Source organism: Canis lupus, chromosome 37 (assembly GCF_048164855.1).
Source record: "Canis lupus baileyi chromosome 37, mCanLup2.hap1, whole genome shotgun sequence".
Lineage (NCBI taxonomy): Eukaryota > Metazoa > Chordata > Mammalia > Carnivora > Canidae > Canis > Canis lupus.
Window position 1 is genome coordinate 2436911 of NC_132874.1, and position 11619 is coordinate 2448529.

Consider the following 11619-nt stretch of genomic DNA (forward strand, 5'->3'; position numbering starts at 1 on the left):
TTTTAATTTTCTTGTAAAACAACTTAAATTTAAAAGCAATTACTCTGTTCAGTTATTGGAAAAGTTGGGATGTGTTTGAAGAGCTTGGGCATGTTAACCTAATTTTTCCACAGTACATTTTATGATATTGAAATGCAAATCAAGTTTTCTACAATAAAAATTTAGTATCAGATTGAATGAAATAGACACCCCATTTAGAGGATTTAGGATGAAAAAAAGAATGTAAATATTGCATTACTAATGTCTTTATATTGATTACATATTGAAACAAAGATATTTTGGATTCTTTGGATTATATAAAATATATTATTAAAATATTATTATTATAATATTATTATTATATATATTATTATAATATTATTATTATATTATTATAATATTATTATAAGAATACAGTATATAATACATAGCATATACAAAATATGTGTTTATCAAGTGTTTCTGTCATCTGTAAGGATTCTGCTCAATTGTAGGGTATTAGCAGTTAGGTTTGGGGGAGTCAAAAGTTCCACCCAGATTTTCAACTGTGCGGGGAATCAGCGCCCTTAACCTTTGTTCAAGGACCATCTATATTTCTAACAAACCCAGTGACAGAGACTGGCTCCAAACTAAAATGAAACATTGTATAAAAAATTTTAAAAAGAACAAAAGGAAATGACATTAGGGAACAAAGGGAGGCTTGTCAAAGAAAACATTACTCATCAAAGCAAGAAAAGATAGCTAGCTAGAAAAATTGTCCTTAGAATTCTTCAAGGGCAGGGTATCAGGAGCTGGAGACATCTTGAAGATCTGGGCTAACATTCTTTTTTTTTTTTCTTGAAAGTATATTTTGTTAAGAGAGGGCATCCAAAAATGTTTATAACCCAATGATAGTCAAAAATTGCTTGAACTTTTGTCCAGAGAATGTATATTCTGTGTTTTTTTTTTTTATTTATTTTTATTTTTTTTTTTTATTTTTAAGCAAAGTTAATCGCTGATGAAGTGCAAAAGCATTTCATGGATAGGAAGGGAATGGTTTGCTGTTTCTGGAGTCCAGGTAAAGACCGAAAGAGACAGATAAGAAAATCAGGTCAATTCAGTTACAGTGTCTACTATTTGGTCAATGAGTACAGGAAGAATGTCAAGGAAGCACATCATGAAGTTTCATAAATATTTATCTTGCAGGTTCTATCGTTTAATTTTTTTCCAGCAGGATTCACAGTATGAGACACAGTTTCTGAGATTTGGAAGTAAGGAAAAAAGAATAAGCCATAATGCTTAATATCATAAAAGGTTAAAGACCACACAAAGGACAATGAACTTTAATCATCTCACTGTTTGCTATTGAATGAATGTAGCAAATTTAGCAGGGGTTAATTTGGTAGAGATGCAAATAATTTTTGTCAGGTGTAACAGCTCTATCTCTAAAGGTTTATGGTCTCTTGGACATTACTAATTTTGTTTCAACCTCATTCAACAATCCTATTCCAATATCTCTGTGTTAAGTTATTTATAAGTGCCCTAATTTCTTAAATATTCTTTGAACCTATCAGAGTATTTTATCTTTTTCTGTCAATGATGGTTTAAGTAAACTCTTTGTCAACATGTTTATTTTGTATTTTCTGAATTGTAATTTCACCTTTTTGAGAAAAGATGAACTAGTGATGTTATGGGACTTTGACTTGATTGGACATGAACAGAGTGTCATAGAGCTGCTGATCCTCTCTACTTCTGTAGGCCTGGGAAATTCAACATTAGGCCCACTGTGGCATGGCAAATCATTGGTGAGCAGGAAGGTTGAAAGTGCAGATGGGAAAGCCGAGTCTCCATCAGGCATGCAGACACCGAGGACAAGGTCCCAGACTAGGGCAGCTCTGAAACTTGCTAAGAAATACCCATATTAAAGGGATAGACTGCACACATCGCCACATACAGCAAAGCCTAAAGGGCCTGCCCAAGTGTTTTGAATTTATTTTACGAGAATGTGTTTCTGTTTGACTGTTTATTAGGGTCTAGTATCTGAAAAATCTGAATTTAGATAATTTGTAGCATGTTGATAATTCCAGTGATTTTTGTCCATTGCAGATAGAAATTCTGTCAGCAGAAAAGATTGTCTAGAGATTACAATTATGCCATAGGACCATAACCCTTTTTGATCTAAATTTGCTCTTTTTGTTTTATTCCAATCTTTGGAGGGGAGGGAAATTTTCCCTCCATCCCTTTTGGTTCTTGGCTGGGGCCTCTGTTACAAAATACAGATTAGCAGGAGAAAAGCAATCAAGTTTATTAACATGTATATTTCATATATACATGGGAGAAACCCTGGGAGGTGCCTTAGAACCGCAAAGAGGTGTCATACAATATCTTCAAAATGACAATAAATACATAAAGTGACAGGCACAAAGGAAGGCAGGTCTAAGCTTTAAAGGATGAAAACCCTGGGAAGGTAAATATGTGGGAGGAAACAGAGTAGGGTTTGCAGATTCCTCTGGTGTCTCTCTGGGTTGTTGATTCTAGAGGTCTCCCTTATAGAATTCATATCCTGCCTTAAGGCAGAAAATGGAAAGTGTAAAATGGAGCTTTTCTTGTGGTTGTTGCTTAACTGCCTTTAACCCCCAATCTCTGTCAAAGAGGAATACTGTGGGGTAATTATTCCGGTTTCCCTCACTTCCTTGAACTATCCAGTCTTAATGTCCTATTCCTCCTTTGAATGAAGTTTATCTTCCTGATAGTCCCTTATTAATGAGCTATGTATTAGGAAAACTCACTATATGAGACTCAGCTTATTATTTTGAGTTTTATACTTTGATAATGCATAACATAATGGCACAAAGACCAATTTCTCCATGTGAAAAATGATCAGATCTGTATTTGCTTTTTTAGGCTGAGGCCTACCTAGTGGATTGGAGATCCATTAAAAAAGCATGACTTGACTCCCCTAGAGTTTTACTCCACTGATAATAGTAATTGTAAATGTTATCCTTTTCTTTCACTCCAAAAGGATAGAAGGCTGCATCTAAACAGGGAGTTCACAACAGTGTGCTTTTTGGCCTTTAGTACCTAGAAGCCATTCTGTGCGGTTATCAAGCAGTTTGAAAGACATCTTGGCAGTAGTAAAGCGTTTTCCTACAATTAAACAATGGATTATATAACCTTACACACAATTACTATGAACACAAGTAGGGCCGTTACCAAATCAGTGCATGCATCTAATAACGGTTCCAGAGTATTTTTGAAAGACAAACTCCTTTCACCAAGGAAGCTTTAAGAAAAGTACTACAACAGTTTTTGACAAAGTAGGTGGCTCTGAAAAGAGCCTTATTCAAAGTGCGGGGGTTTATGCCCTCTCCCCGCGGATGCGGCGCGCCAGCTGGATGTCCTTGGGCATGATGGTGACGCGCTTGGCGTGGATGGCGCAGAGGTTGGTGTCCTCGAAGAGCCCCACCAGGTAGGCCTCGCACGCCTCCTGCAGCGCCATGACGGCCGAGCTCTGGAAGCGCAGGTCGGTCTTGAAGTCCTGCGCGATCTCGCGCACCAGGCGCTGGAACGGCAGCTTGCGGATCAGCAGCTCCGTGGACTTCTGGTAGCGCCGGATCTCGCGCAGGGCCACCGTGCCGGGCCGGTAGCGGTGCGGCTTCTTGACGCCGCCGGTGGCCGGCGCGCTCTTGCGGGCCGCCTTGGTGGCCAGCTGCTTGCGCGGGGCCTTGCCGCCCGTCGACTTGCGCGCCGTCTGCTTCGTGCGAGCCAAGACAAAGATACGGAAAAGTAAACTGACGGAAGCAGTCAGCTGCTGGTTCTGACCTTATTCATAGATCAGTCGGGTTCGTAGGTCCCGCGCTGTTATCTAATTGGTTCTCAGGTTGCTTTCCTGAGACATGATTGGATTGCCATTAAGGATGGACTATAGAAACATTATTTCGTTACATTTATTCCTAGTTTACTTGAAATTGAGGTCATAAAAGCGAGGTTTCACTTAAGAGTTGATTTGAATGTACTTCATTGCTCTTTTTGTGAAAAGCCAGAAACAAACACAAAATATCTAGTAAGAATACAGTCGGCCGTAAAACTCATAAAGCCCGCCCTGATAGGTGATTGGGAAGGTAATGGCTCTTTTCCTCCCCAGTTGTTACGTTTTAGACTTTCGGACCGTAACTTGAATATACCACATACACAATTACGTACGTTTTTATATGTAAGCTAAACAAGTTCAACATGGTTTCGATTGCCATCTTTGTCATTTACCTATCTTACGCCACTACCTTAGGTCCTTCAACACTTGAAATGAGCACTACGTAACAAGAACTGAATCAAGAGTTACGCACTTCTTAAACCGAGAAATTTTAAAAATCACATCACCTAGGGTTTTTAAGTATCCCAGCGCTTTCCACAAAATATGGGTGGCTCTGAAAAGAGCCTTTCATTTACGGGATACGGGCTGCTGGGTTAGTAAAGTTTCACTTCCCCTTGGCCTTGTGGTGGCTCTCGGTCTTCTTGGGCAGCAGCACGGCCTGGATGTTGGGCAGGACGCCGCCCTGCGCGATGGTCACGCGGCCCAGCAGCTTGTTGAGCTCCTCGTCGTTGCGGATGGCCAGCTGCAGGTGGCGCGGGATGATGCGCGTCTTCTTGTTGTCGCGGGCCGCGTTGCCCGCCAGCTCCAGGATCTCGGCCGTCAGGTACTCCAGCACGGCCGCCAGGTACACCGGCGCGCCCGCCCCGACCCGCTCCGCGTAGTTGCCCTTGCGGAGCAGGCGGTGGACGCGGCCCACCGGGAACTGGAGCCCGGCCCGCGACGAGCGCGTCTTGGCCTTGGCGCGAGCCTTGCCGCCCTGCTTCCCGCGTCCCGACATAGCTTCTAGCACCTGAGAAAACGAGATCACTGAGAAATTAAAGAAATGTCCCTAAGACAACCAAAAGACACCAGTTATAGTGCTGGATGGAAGTGTAAACCTCGAGTTAGGATTGGTTAAAGTCCCGTTTGGCTGTCCAACCAATAAGGAAGGAGATGTGACGCACTCAAATTTACATATTTCCCGTCACTAATTCTTTGTCAAATCAGATCTGGCTATTCTTGCATACCTTATTTGCATAGATGGCCTATAAAAGAAGACACTGTCTTTGTAGGCGGACATTTTAGGACTTTTTCTTGTCTGTTGCTAGATTTCTTCGTCATCGAGATGCCCGAGCCAGCCAAGTCCGCGCCGGCCCCGAAGAAGGGCTCCAAGAAGGCGGTGACCAAGGCGCAGAAGAAGGACGGCAAGAAGCGCAAGCGCAGCCGCAAGGAGAGCTACTCGGTGTACGTGTACAAGGTGCTGAAGCAGGTGCACCCCGACACGGGCATCTCGTCCAAGGCCATGGGCATCATGAACTCGTTCGTCAACGACATCTTCGAGCGCATCGCGGGCGAGGCGTCGCGCCTGGCGCATTACAACAAGCGCTCGACCATCACGTCCAGGGAGATCCAGACGGCCGTGCGCCTGCTGCTGCCCGGGGAGCTGGCCAAGCACGCCGTGTCCGAGGGCACCAAGGCCGTCACCAAGTACACCAGCTCCAAGTAAACGTGCCAAGTAAGCGTCTCCTTCCCAACCCCAAAGGCTCTTTTCAGAGCCACTCCATTCTCACCCAAGGAGTTGTAACACAAGTATTAACATTTAGGCGTCATTTTGGCACTGAAATTGCTGGGAGACTATCGATTTAAAGCAAACGGTCTCCACGTCCTTAGTGAAGCATGCCCTCGGTTTAGGAGTTTATGCAGTTCTTATATTGTCCATGATAACAGCCTTTCCCGAGGCACTCCTTTTCTACCTGGCTTTCCAGGGAATGGTAAGGAGGCTTGAAAGAATTAGGTGTTCTGGCTTTCTCATCCTTCACTTCGTCGTGTGTCCTGGTACTAGCGGTTAATCTCACCGCCCCCTCCACCCTTTATGAAATACACACAGTCCCAGGTTTTTCACTCCTTCCTCCCTCCACCTCACCAACAAGCCTGAGTTCCACTTGGCATCTTTAAAAATTAACTTATTTCACTCTGGGATGCATCGGTTTTGTCTTTGAAGTGTCTGAAAACCTGTATATTTTTTAGTTTAACTATATTAAAAAAATACGTAGTTTTCCATTTTCTTGAGTAATGCGTTGCTCCAAGCCTCCGCTGATTTTAAAAAGGGTCTTGACTACATTTGAAAGCATTTGCTTATTGCACCTCCTTTTTCCATCAGGCACTTTGATAACCATATAAAATATGTGTTTATTCCAGAATACAGAAGTGATTGAATTTGAGGGCAGCGGCAGTCCTATGGGATATGGAGTTTCTTCTAGCCTTACCAAGCCTTTCTTTGTGGCTGACTCAAGACCCTTCAGGAAAGTGAACAAAGAATGCACCAAGAAAAGAGATGAGATATATAGCCTAGTGCTGGAGAGCAGATAATTTATGTAAAAGTACTTACCAAAGTGTTGAGAAATCTATCTGATGTGAAGTGTCTTTGAATTCTATCCAGACATCTTTGAAAGAAAACTTTGGTGGGAATGTTCTGCCATGTAAATGAACTTTGGTTCTCATGCTCACTGTGCCTCACTTTATAAAATAAGACTATTCTTAAATATTATTAAACAATAAAGTTCTAAAATAAACTATGGGTACTTTTGTGAAAAAATGCACAAATGCAACAGTTTGTAATACAAATATACAATTTAGAGGGAATTACATTTGACACATTTTTTAATGAACATTGTGAGTATAATTTTCCATTTCTCCCATACTTTATATATAATAAATGGAGGCATTTTGAAGTAGAATTATAATTAGAAGTAATAATACTACAATGAGTGGGGCAAATGTTACTCCATGAAATAAGAGTTGCTGCTTTTAAATCCAGACATTTTAAACACCAGGAAAAAAAGGAAATATAAAATGCTGTTCTCGAAATTATAGATACTTCAACATCATGGGAGCCTACACTATTTAGGAAGAATTTACATGTATAATAATTCTATTTATACATTTATATTTACACATACATGTAGTTGTAATCTTAATGTCACTGAATACAGAATCACTAATTCCTAAATTATGTGGGTGCATTAATTTCTTATTGTTGGTCTGACAGATTATCACAGATTTAGTGGCTTAAATCAGTACAAATTTATAATTTCATAGTTCTGTAGATCAGCATTTGGGTATGGATTTCACTGAGCTAAAATCAAGGGGTCAGGAATTTGGCCTTTTCGGGGGTCTTTCAAAGAAAATTTGTTCGCTTGCCTTTTCCAGCTCCTAGAGGCTATCATCTTTCCTTGGCACAGGGCTGCCTTTCTCAATTTTCAATGCCAGTGACCTCTGGCCAAATCCTCGGGCTGTTACATCTCTGGTTCTGTATTCAGTTGACCTCTTCCAATTTTAAGTATCCATGTGATTACATAGGGCTCACGTGGATAATTCAGGATAATCTCCCTTTAAAAAATCAGGTAATCGGCAATCTTAGTGCCATCTGCAACGTTTATTGCCCTCTGTTATGGAACCTAACATATTCAGACCCTTATAAATTAGGAGTTAGATATAATCGGGATGGCAGTTTTCTGCCCAGCACAAGGGGTCATAGTGTTTTTAGAATTTGATAGAAAACGATATACTTTCTGCTCTATGAGGGGGAAGACATATGGACAAACTACCATAGGTACTTTCAGGGTGTTTATGGACTCCGGGAAAGGTCATATATACCTTGTTCAGATATTTATTTACTTCTGGGACTACATAAAGCAAAAATTGACTATAACAATAAAAGCTCTAATATACAGCAATCTGGTATTTGAAAACCAATTAGATTGTTTTTCATTCTTTTACATTTCTCTCCTTGTTGCTTTTGTTTTGTTTTAAGATGCATATATTCTTTGTGTGTGTCATTTGTGTCATTTGTGTGTGTGCGTGTGTGTGTGCGCGTGCACATTTGTGTCGTGTAGGGAGTAGAGAGTTTGTTATTCATGAAGGAAATTATACAAGAATAGAGTAGTTTTCCTATTTGGGTTGAATCTGTACAAATTTCTTATATGTACATTCTTAGCATTTAATTCAAGTGGGATACCATTCATGGCAGTTTATAACTTTAAGTAGGTTTCTAATTACAAGGAAAAAAGTTTAAGTTTCCCTTACTGTTATATATGTCTGCATATGCCAGGGCAGTGGTAGGTTACCAGAATAACATGTTTTTTTGTTGTTGTTGTTTTGTTTTTGTTTTTTTTTAGTTTAAAAAGAATTTTTGTTGACCAAGAAAGAAAGAAGCTGATTTAAAATCCACTCTGGAGGAAAATAATTTTAAGGGAGAGGCACCAAAATATCTCTAAAAGGTATTTCTTTCCCACACTGCCAGCATCATTACTGCAATGTGGGATTTTGCCAATGGTCTCCCTAATCATTAAACAAGTCTTGGGAAAATTCTCATTACAATTAAATAAGCCCATCTTGTAGTCAGCGATATTTGTTTTTCAATTTTCATGCATTGCCTTGATCCCATTAGTATTTGCAAATTGTATTGCCTTAAGCATATAAGTCCAGGAATCTGGAAATAAACGAGTTTCTTTTTAACCTAACATACCAGTAACAAAAATAGCGCTGCAAATTTCTTAAGCCCTCTTGGCTTTTCATAGAACCAATGTGTAAAGGACACTACATGGAAGGAGTTTCAGTGAAACATCTCTGTACCACCTGAGCCAGGCGTGTAGTCAAAATGGGAAGTAGAGACAAGAGAAATCCATCCTGCCATTAACTATATTTCTACCTTTCTCTTACAACCAGTGAAGAAGTATGTATTTTGAACTGCTAGTACCACACAACCGCAAGCCTAACATTTTCAGCAAAGCAAAGCAAAACACCTTCAGCTGTTACATTAACTCTTAAAGCCATTACAACTTACGCTGAAAAGCTGGCTGGCTCTTAAGTGTCTTAGGGGACATATATGAAGACATTTTGTCAGGCTTATTTGGAGGTCCAGCTCCCAAGGGAAACAGCGGGCGCACGGCCGTCTGGATCTCCCTGGACGTGATGGTCGAGCGCTTGTTGTAATGCGCCAGGCGCGACGCCTCGCCCGCGATGCGCTCGAAGATGTCGTTGACGAACGAGTTCATGATGCCCATGGCCTTGGACGAGATGCCCGTGTCGGGGTGCACCTGCTTCAGCACCTTGTACACGTACACCGAGTAGCTCTCCTTGCGGCTGCGCTTGCGCTTCTTGCCGTCCTTCTTCTGCGCCTTGGTCACCGCCTTCTTGGAGCCCTTCTTCGGGGCCGGCGCGGACTTGGCGGGCTCGGGCATGACGCAGAAGAACTATGCTTCGGAGGTTACAGATATGTGCCCTCCTTACAACGCTCATAATATTTGTATGACTCCTATGGGAGTGAAGTTTTAAGAGTCAGACTGATTGAATAAACTGAAGTTAGTACGGAAATTACGTGTCTTTAATTCTGATTTGTAATTGGTGCAGACGTCAAGATTGTTTTAGCCAATGAAACCGCCTAATTTACAATTCGGCTTGCAAGTATAATTGTTTCTCATTTGCGGAAAGGACTCGTGCTTCCATTTCTTTTTCCTTTGTAACCCAAGGGTTTAGAGGTTGTTAAGATGTCGGGACGCGGGAAGCAGGGCGGCAAGGCTCGCGCCAAGGCCAAGACGCGCTCGTCGCGGGCCGGGCTCCAGTTCCCGGTGGGCCGCGTCCACCGCCTGCTCCGCAAGGGCAACTACGCGGAGCGGGTCGGGGCGGGCGCGCCGGTGTACCTGGCGGCCGTGCTGGAGTACCTGACGGCCGAGATCCTGGAGCTGGCGGGCAACGCGGCCCGCGACAACAAGAAGACGCGCATCATCCCGCGCCACCTGCAGCTGGCCATCCGCAACGACGAGGAGCTCAACAAGCTGCTGGGCCGCGTGACCATCGCGCAGGGCGGCGTCCTGCCCAACATCCAGGCCGTGCTGCTGCCCAAGAAGACCGAGAGCCACCACAAGGCCAAGGGAAAGTAAAGTGGTAAAAAAATAACAATCTTAATTCATCGAGGTGTTACTTTTAACCAAAGGCTCTTTTCAGAGCCACCCCCATACTCATTGAAAAGGGCTTACATTTTTTTTTTTTTAATTAATTGTAACTAGTTGAAAAACCCTTGCAGGGTAGTTCATCACCCGGGAGTAGATGTTTGTGCTTCCAACTACACAGAAAGATGAAACTAATCAGTTTAGAGTTACCATAAAAAAGTTGTCACTGGCAAATTAAAATGATATAGAGAGATTGTGCTACACGTGTTTATATACTGCAGTCTCGGCATTGTAAACCATCAGATAATGTGAAGCATAACGCTTGGTTTATGTTGGAAGTTTAGATTCAAATCCAATTAGTGATAAAACTATGCCTTCATTTTAATTTTTTTATTAAGGATTTTATTTATTTATGAGACAAAATGAGAGAGAGGCAGAGACAGGCAGAGGGAGAAGCAGGTTCTCTGCAGGGAGCCAGGTGTGGTATTAGATCCCCAGACCCTGGGATCATGCCCTGAGCCAAAGGCCCATGCTCAAATACTGAGCTATGCAGGCGTCCCAAAACTATACCTTTATTGATACATTATTGAAAGCTGTTGTTTTGCACCTTGGTAGGCAAAAGCATCTGCAATTCAGACTTTAAAAAACAATAAACCATTAAGTAAACCAATAAACCCGACTACTGGGCTACGGCCATTCTGTTGTAATCTGGAATACAATGCTATATGCCCTGGAATCAGTTGTCCTTTAGACAGAGCTTCTTCTCTGGGTTCAACATGACTTTAAAAAGACAATGATATCTGTACCATTTACCACTTTGGGTGTCTTTTAACATTTTCACAAATTTTGCTTAGTGCAAATATGTTTGATGAAATTATAGTAATAAGTATACATTCAGCTGTATAAAATATATTTAAAAATCTGACTTTGGGGGATCCCTGCATGGCTCAGTGGTTTGGCGCCTGCCTTTGGCCCAGTTTGTGATCCTGGAGTCATGGGATCAAGTCCCACATCGCGCTCCAGGCATGGAGCCTGCTTTTCCCTCCTTCTGTGTCTCTGACTCTCTCTCTTTCTCTCTGTGTCTATCATGAATAATAATAAATAAATAAGTCTTAAAAAAAATATCTGACTTTGAGGGCGGCCCTGGTGGCTCACTGGTTTAGCGCAGCCTTTAGCCCAGGCCCTGATCCTGGAAACCCGGAATCCAGTCCCATGTCAGGCTCCCCCCCATGTCTCCCTCTGCCTCTCATGAATAAATAAATAAAATCTTAAAAACAATAAAATAAAATAAAAAATCTGACTTTGAACAGAGGCATCAAGAAATAGACCTTAAATTAGCCTTCCTAAACTCGATCGAAGGTAAAAAATTACGTGGACAATCGCATCTAGAGGGTGTCTTTTCAAAATTATGTAAAGAAAGCCAGTTTGAGAGGCCATACTTTAAATTTTTATTCAGCTCACAAGAAGTATCATTGTAATAATTTGCATTAAATTCTGCTTTTAAAAGCTAGAGAACATTGTAAATAAACAGTTAAGGTAGATAATAGATCACTATAAATAAGGTAGAGATGAGAAAGTTGAAAACATAAGCAGTTAGGTTAATAGATTGGAGGAAGATATTGATTTTTTTCTTTGAAGACA

General features: G+C 41.6%; 5 protein-coding genes across 6 annotated transcripts; 2 read left to right on the forward strand and 3 right to left on the reverse strand.

The window, feature by feature from the left end:
* Positions 1-2243: 2243 nt before the first annotated feature.
* LOC140626084 (histone H3.1-like) lies at positions 2244-4208 on the reverse strand. The gene is made up of 2 exons (XM_072813693.1): positions 4127-4208; positions 2244-3780 (listed from the first exon to the last, which is right to left on the reverse strand). The coding sequence occupies exons 1-2, from the start codon at positions 4206-4208 to the stop codon at positions 3317-3319; spliced, it is 546 nt and encodes a 181-aa protein (XP_072669794.1). The 3' UTR covers positions 2244-3316.
* On the reverse strand, positions 2244-8989 carry LOC140626404 (histone H2A type 1-E). 2 transcript variants are annotated; one of them, XM_072814165.1, is made up of 2 exons: positions 8874-8989; positions 2244-4838 (listed from the first exon to the last, which is right to left on the reverse strand). In XM_072814165.1, exon 2 carries the CDS (start codon positions 4824-4826, stop codon positions 4434-4436), a length of 393 nt encoding a protein of 130 aa, XP_072670266.1. In that variant the 5' UTR covers positions 4827-4838; positions 8874-8989; the 3' UTR covers positions 2244-4433. The 2 variants fall into 2 exon arrangements, with proteins under 2 accessions (XP_072670266.1, XP_072670265.1); XM_072814164.1 differs by lacking the exon at positions 8874-8989 and adding an exon at positions 5056-6833.
* On the forward strand, positions 5059-6600 carry LOC140626405 (histone H2B type 1-C/E/F/G/I). The gene is made up of 2 exons (XM_072814166.1): positions 5059-5543; positions 6227-6600. The coding sequence occupies exon 1, from the start codon at positions 5154-5156 to the stop codon at positions 5532-5534; it is 381 nt and encodes a 126-aa protein (XP_072670267.1). The 5' UTR covers positions 5059-5153; the 3' UTR covers positions 5535-5543; positions 6227-6600.
* On the reverse strand, positions 7276-9422 carry LOC140626401 (histone H2B type 1-K-like). The gene has a single exon (XM_072814162.1). The coding sequence runs from the start codon at positions 9268-9270 to the stop codon at positions 8863-8865; it is 408 nt and encodes a 135-aa protein (XP_072670263.1). The 5' UTR covers positions 9271-9422; the 3' UTR covers positions 7276-8862.
* A 122-nt stretch (positions 9423-9544) lies between these two features.
* LOC140626402 (histone H2A type 1-E) lies at positions 9545-9969 on the forward strand. The gene has a single exon (XM_072814163.1). It carries the CDS (start codon positions 9577-9579, stop codon positions 9967-9969), a length of 393 nt encoding a protein of 130 aa, XP_072670264.1. The 5' UTR covers positions 9545-9576.
* Positions 9970-11619: the final 1650 nt, after the last annotated feature.

What these genes read in the sequence shown, in the direction of transcription:
- LOC140626404 (XM_072814165.1), bottom strand. Translation starts at nt 4,826, where the DNA reads ATGTCGGGACGCGGGAAGCAGGGCGGCAAGGCTCGCGCCAAGGCCAAG.
- LOC140626084 (XM_072813693.1), bottom strand. Translation starts at nt 4,208, where the DNA reads ATGGCAATCGAAACCATGTTGAACTTGTTTAGCTTACATATAAAAACG. An exon ending in TGTGGTATATTCAAGTTACG is followed by an intron (nt 3,781 to 4,126) that starts GTCCGAAAGTCT and finishes TCTATGAATAAG; the next exon opens with GTCAGAACCAGCAGCTGACT.
- LOC140626402 (XM_072814163.1), top strand. Translation starts at nt 9,577, where the DNA reads ATGTCGGGACGCGGGAAGCAGGGCGGCAAGGCTCGCGCCAAGGCCAAG.
- LOC140626405 (XM_072814166.1), top strand. Translation starts at nt 5,154, where the DNA reads ATGCCCGAGCCAGCCAAGTCCGCGCCGGCCCCGAAGAAGGGCTCCAAG.
- LOC140626401 (XM_072814162.1), bottom strand. Translation starts at nt 9,270, where the DNA reads ATGCCCGAGCCCGCCAAGTCCGCGCCGGCCCCGAAGAAGGGCTCCAAG.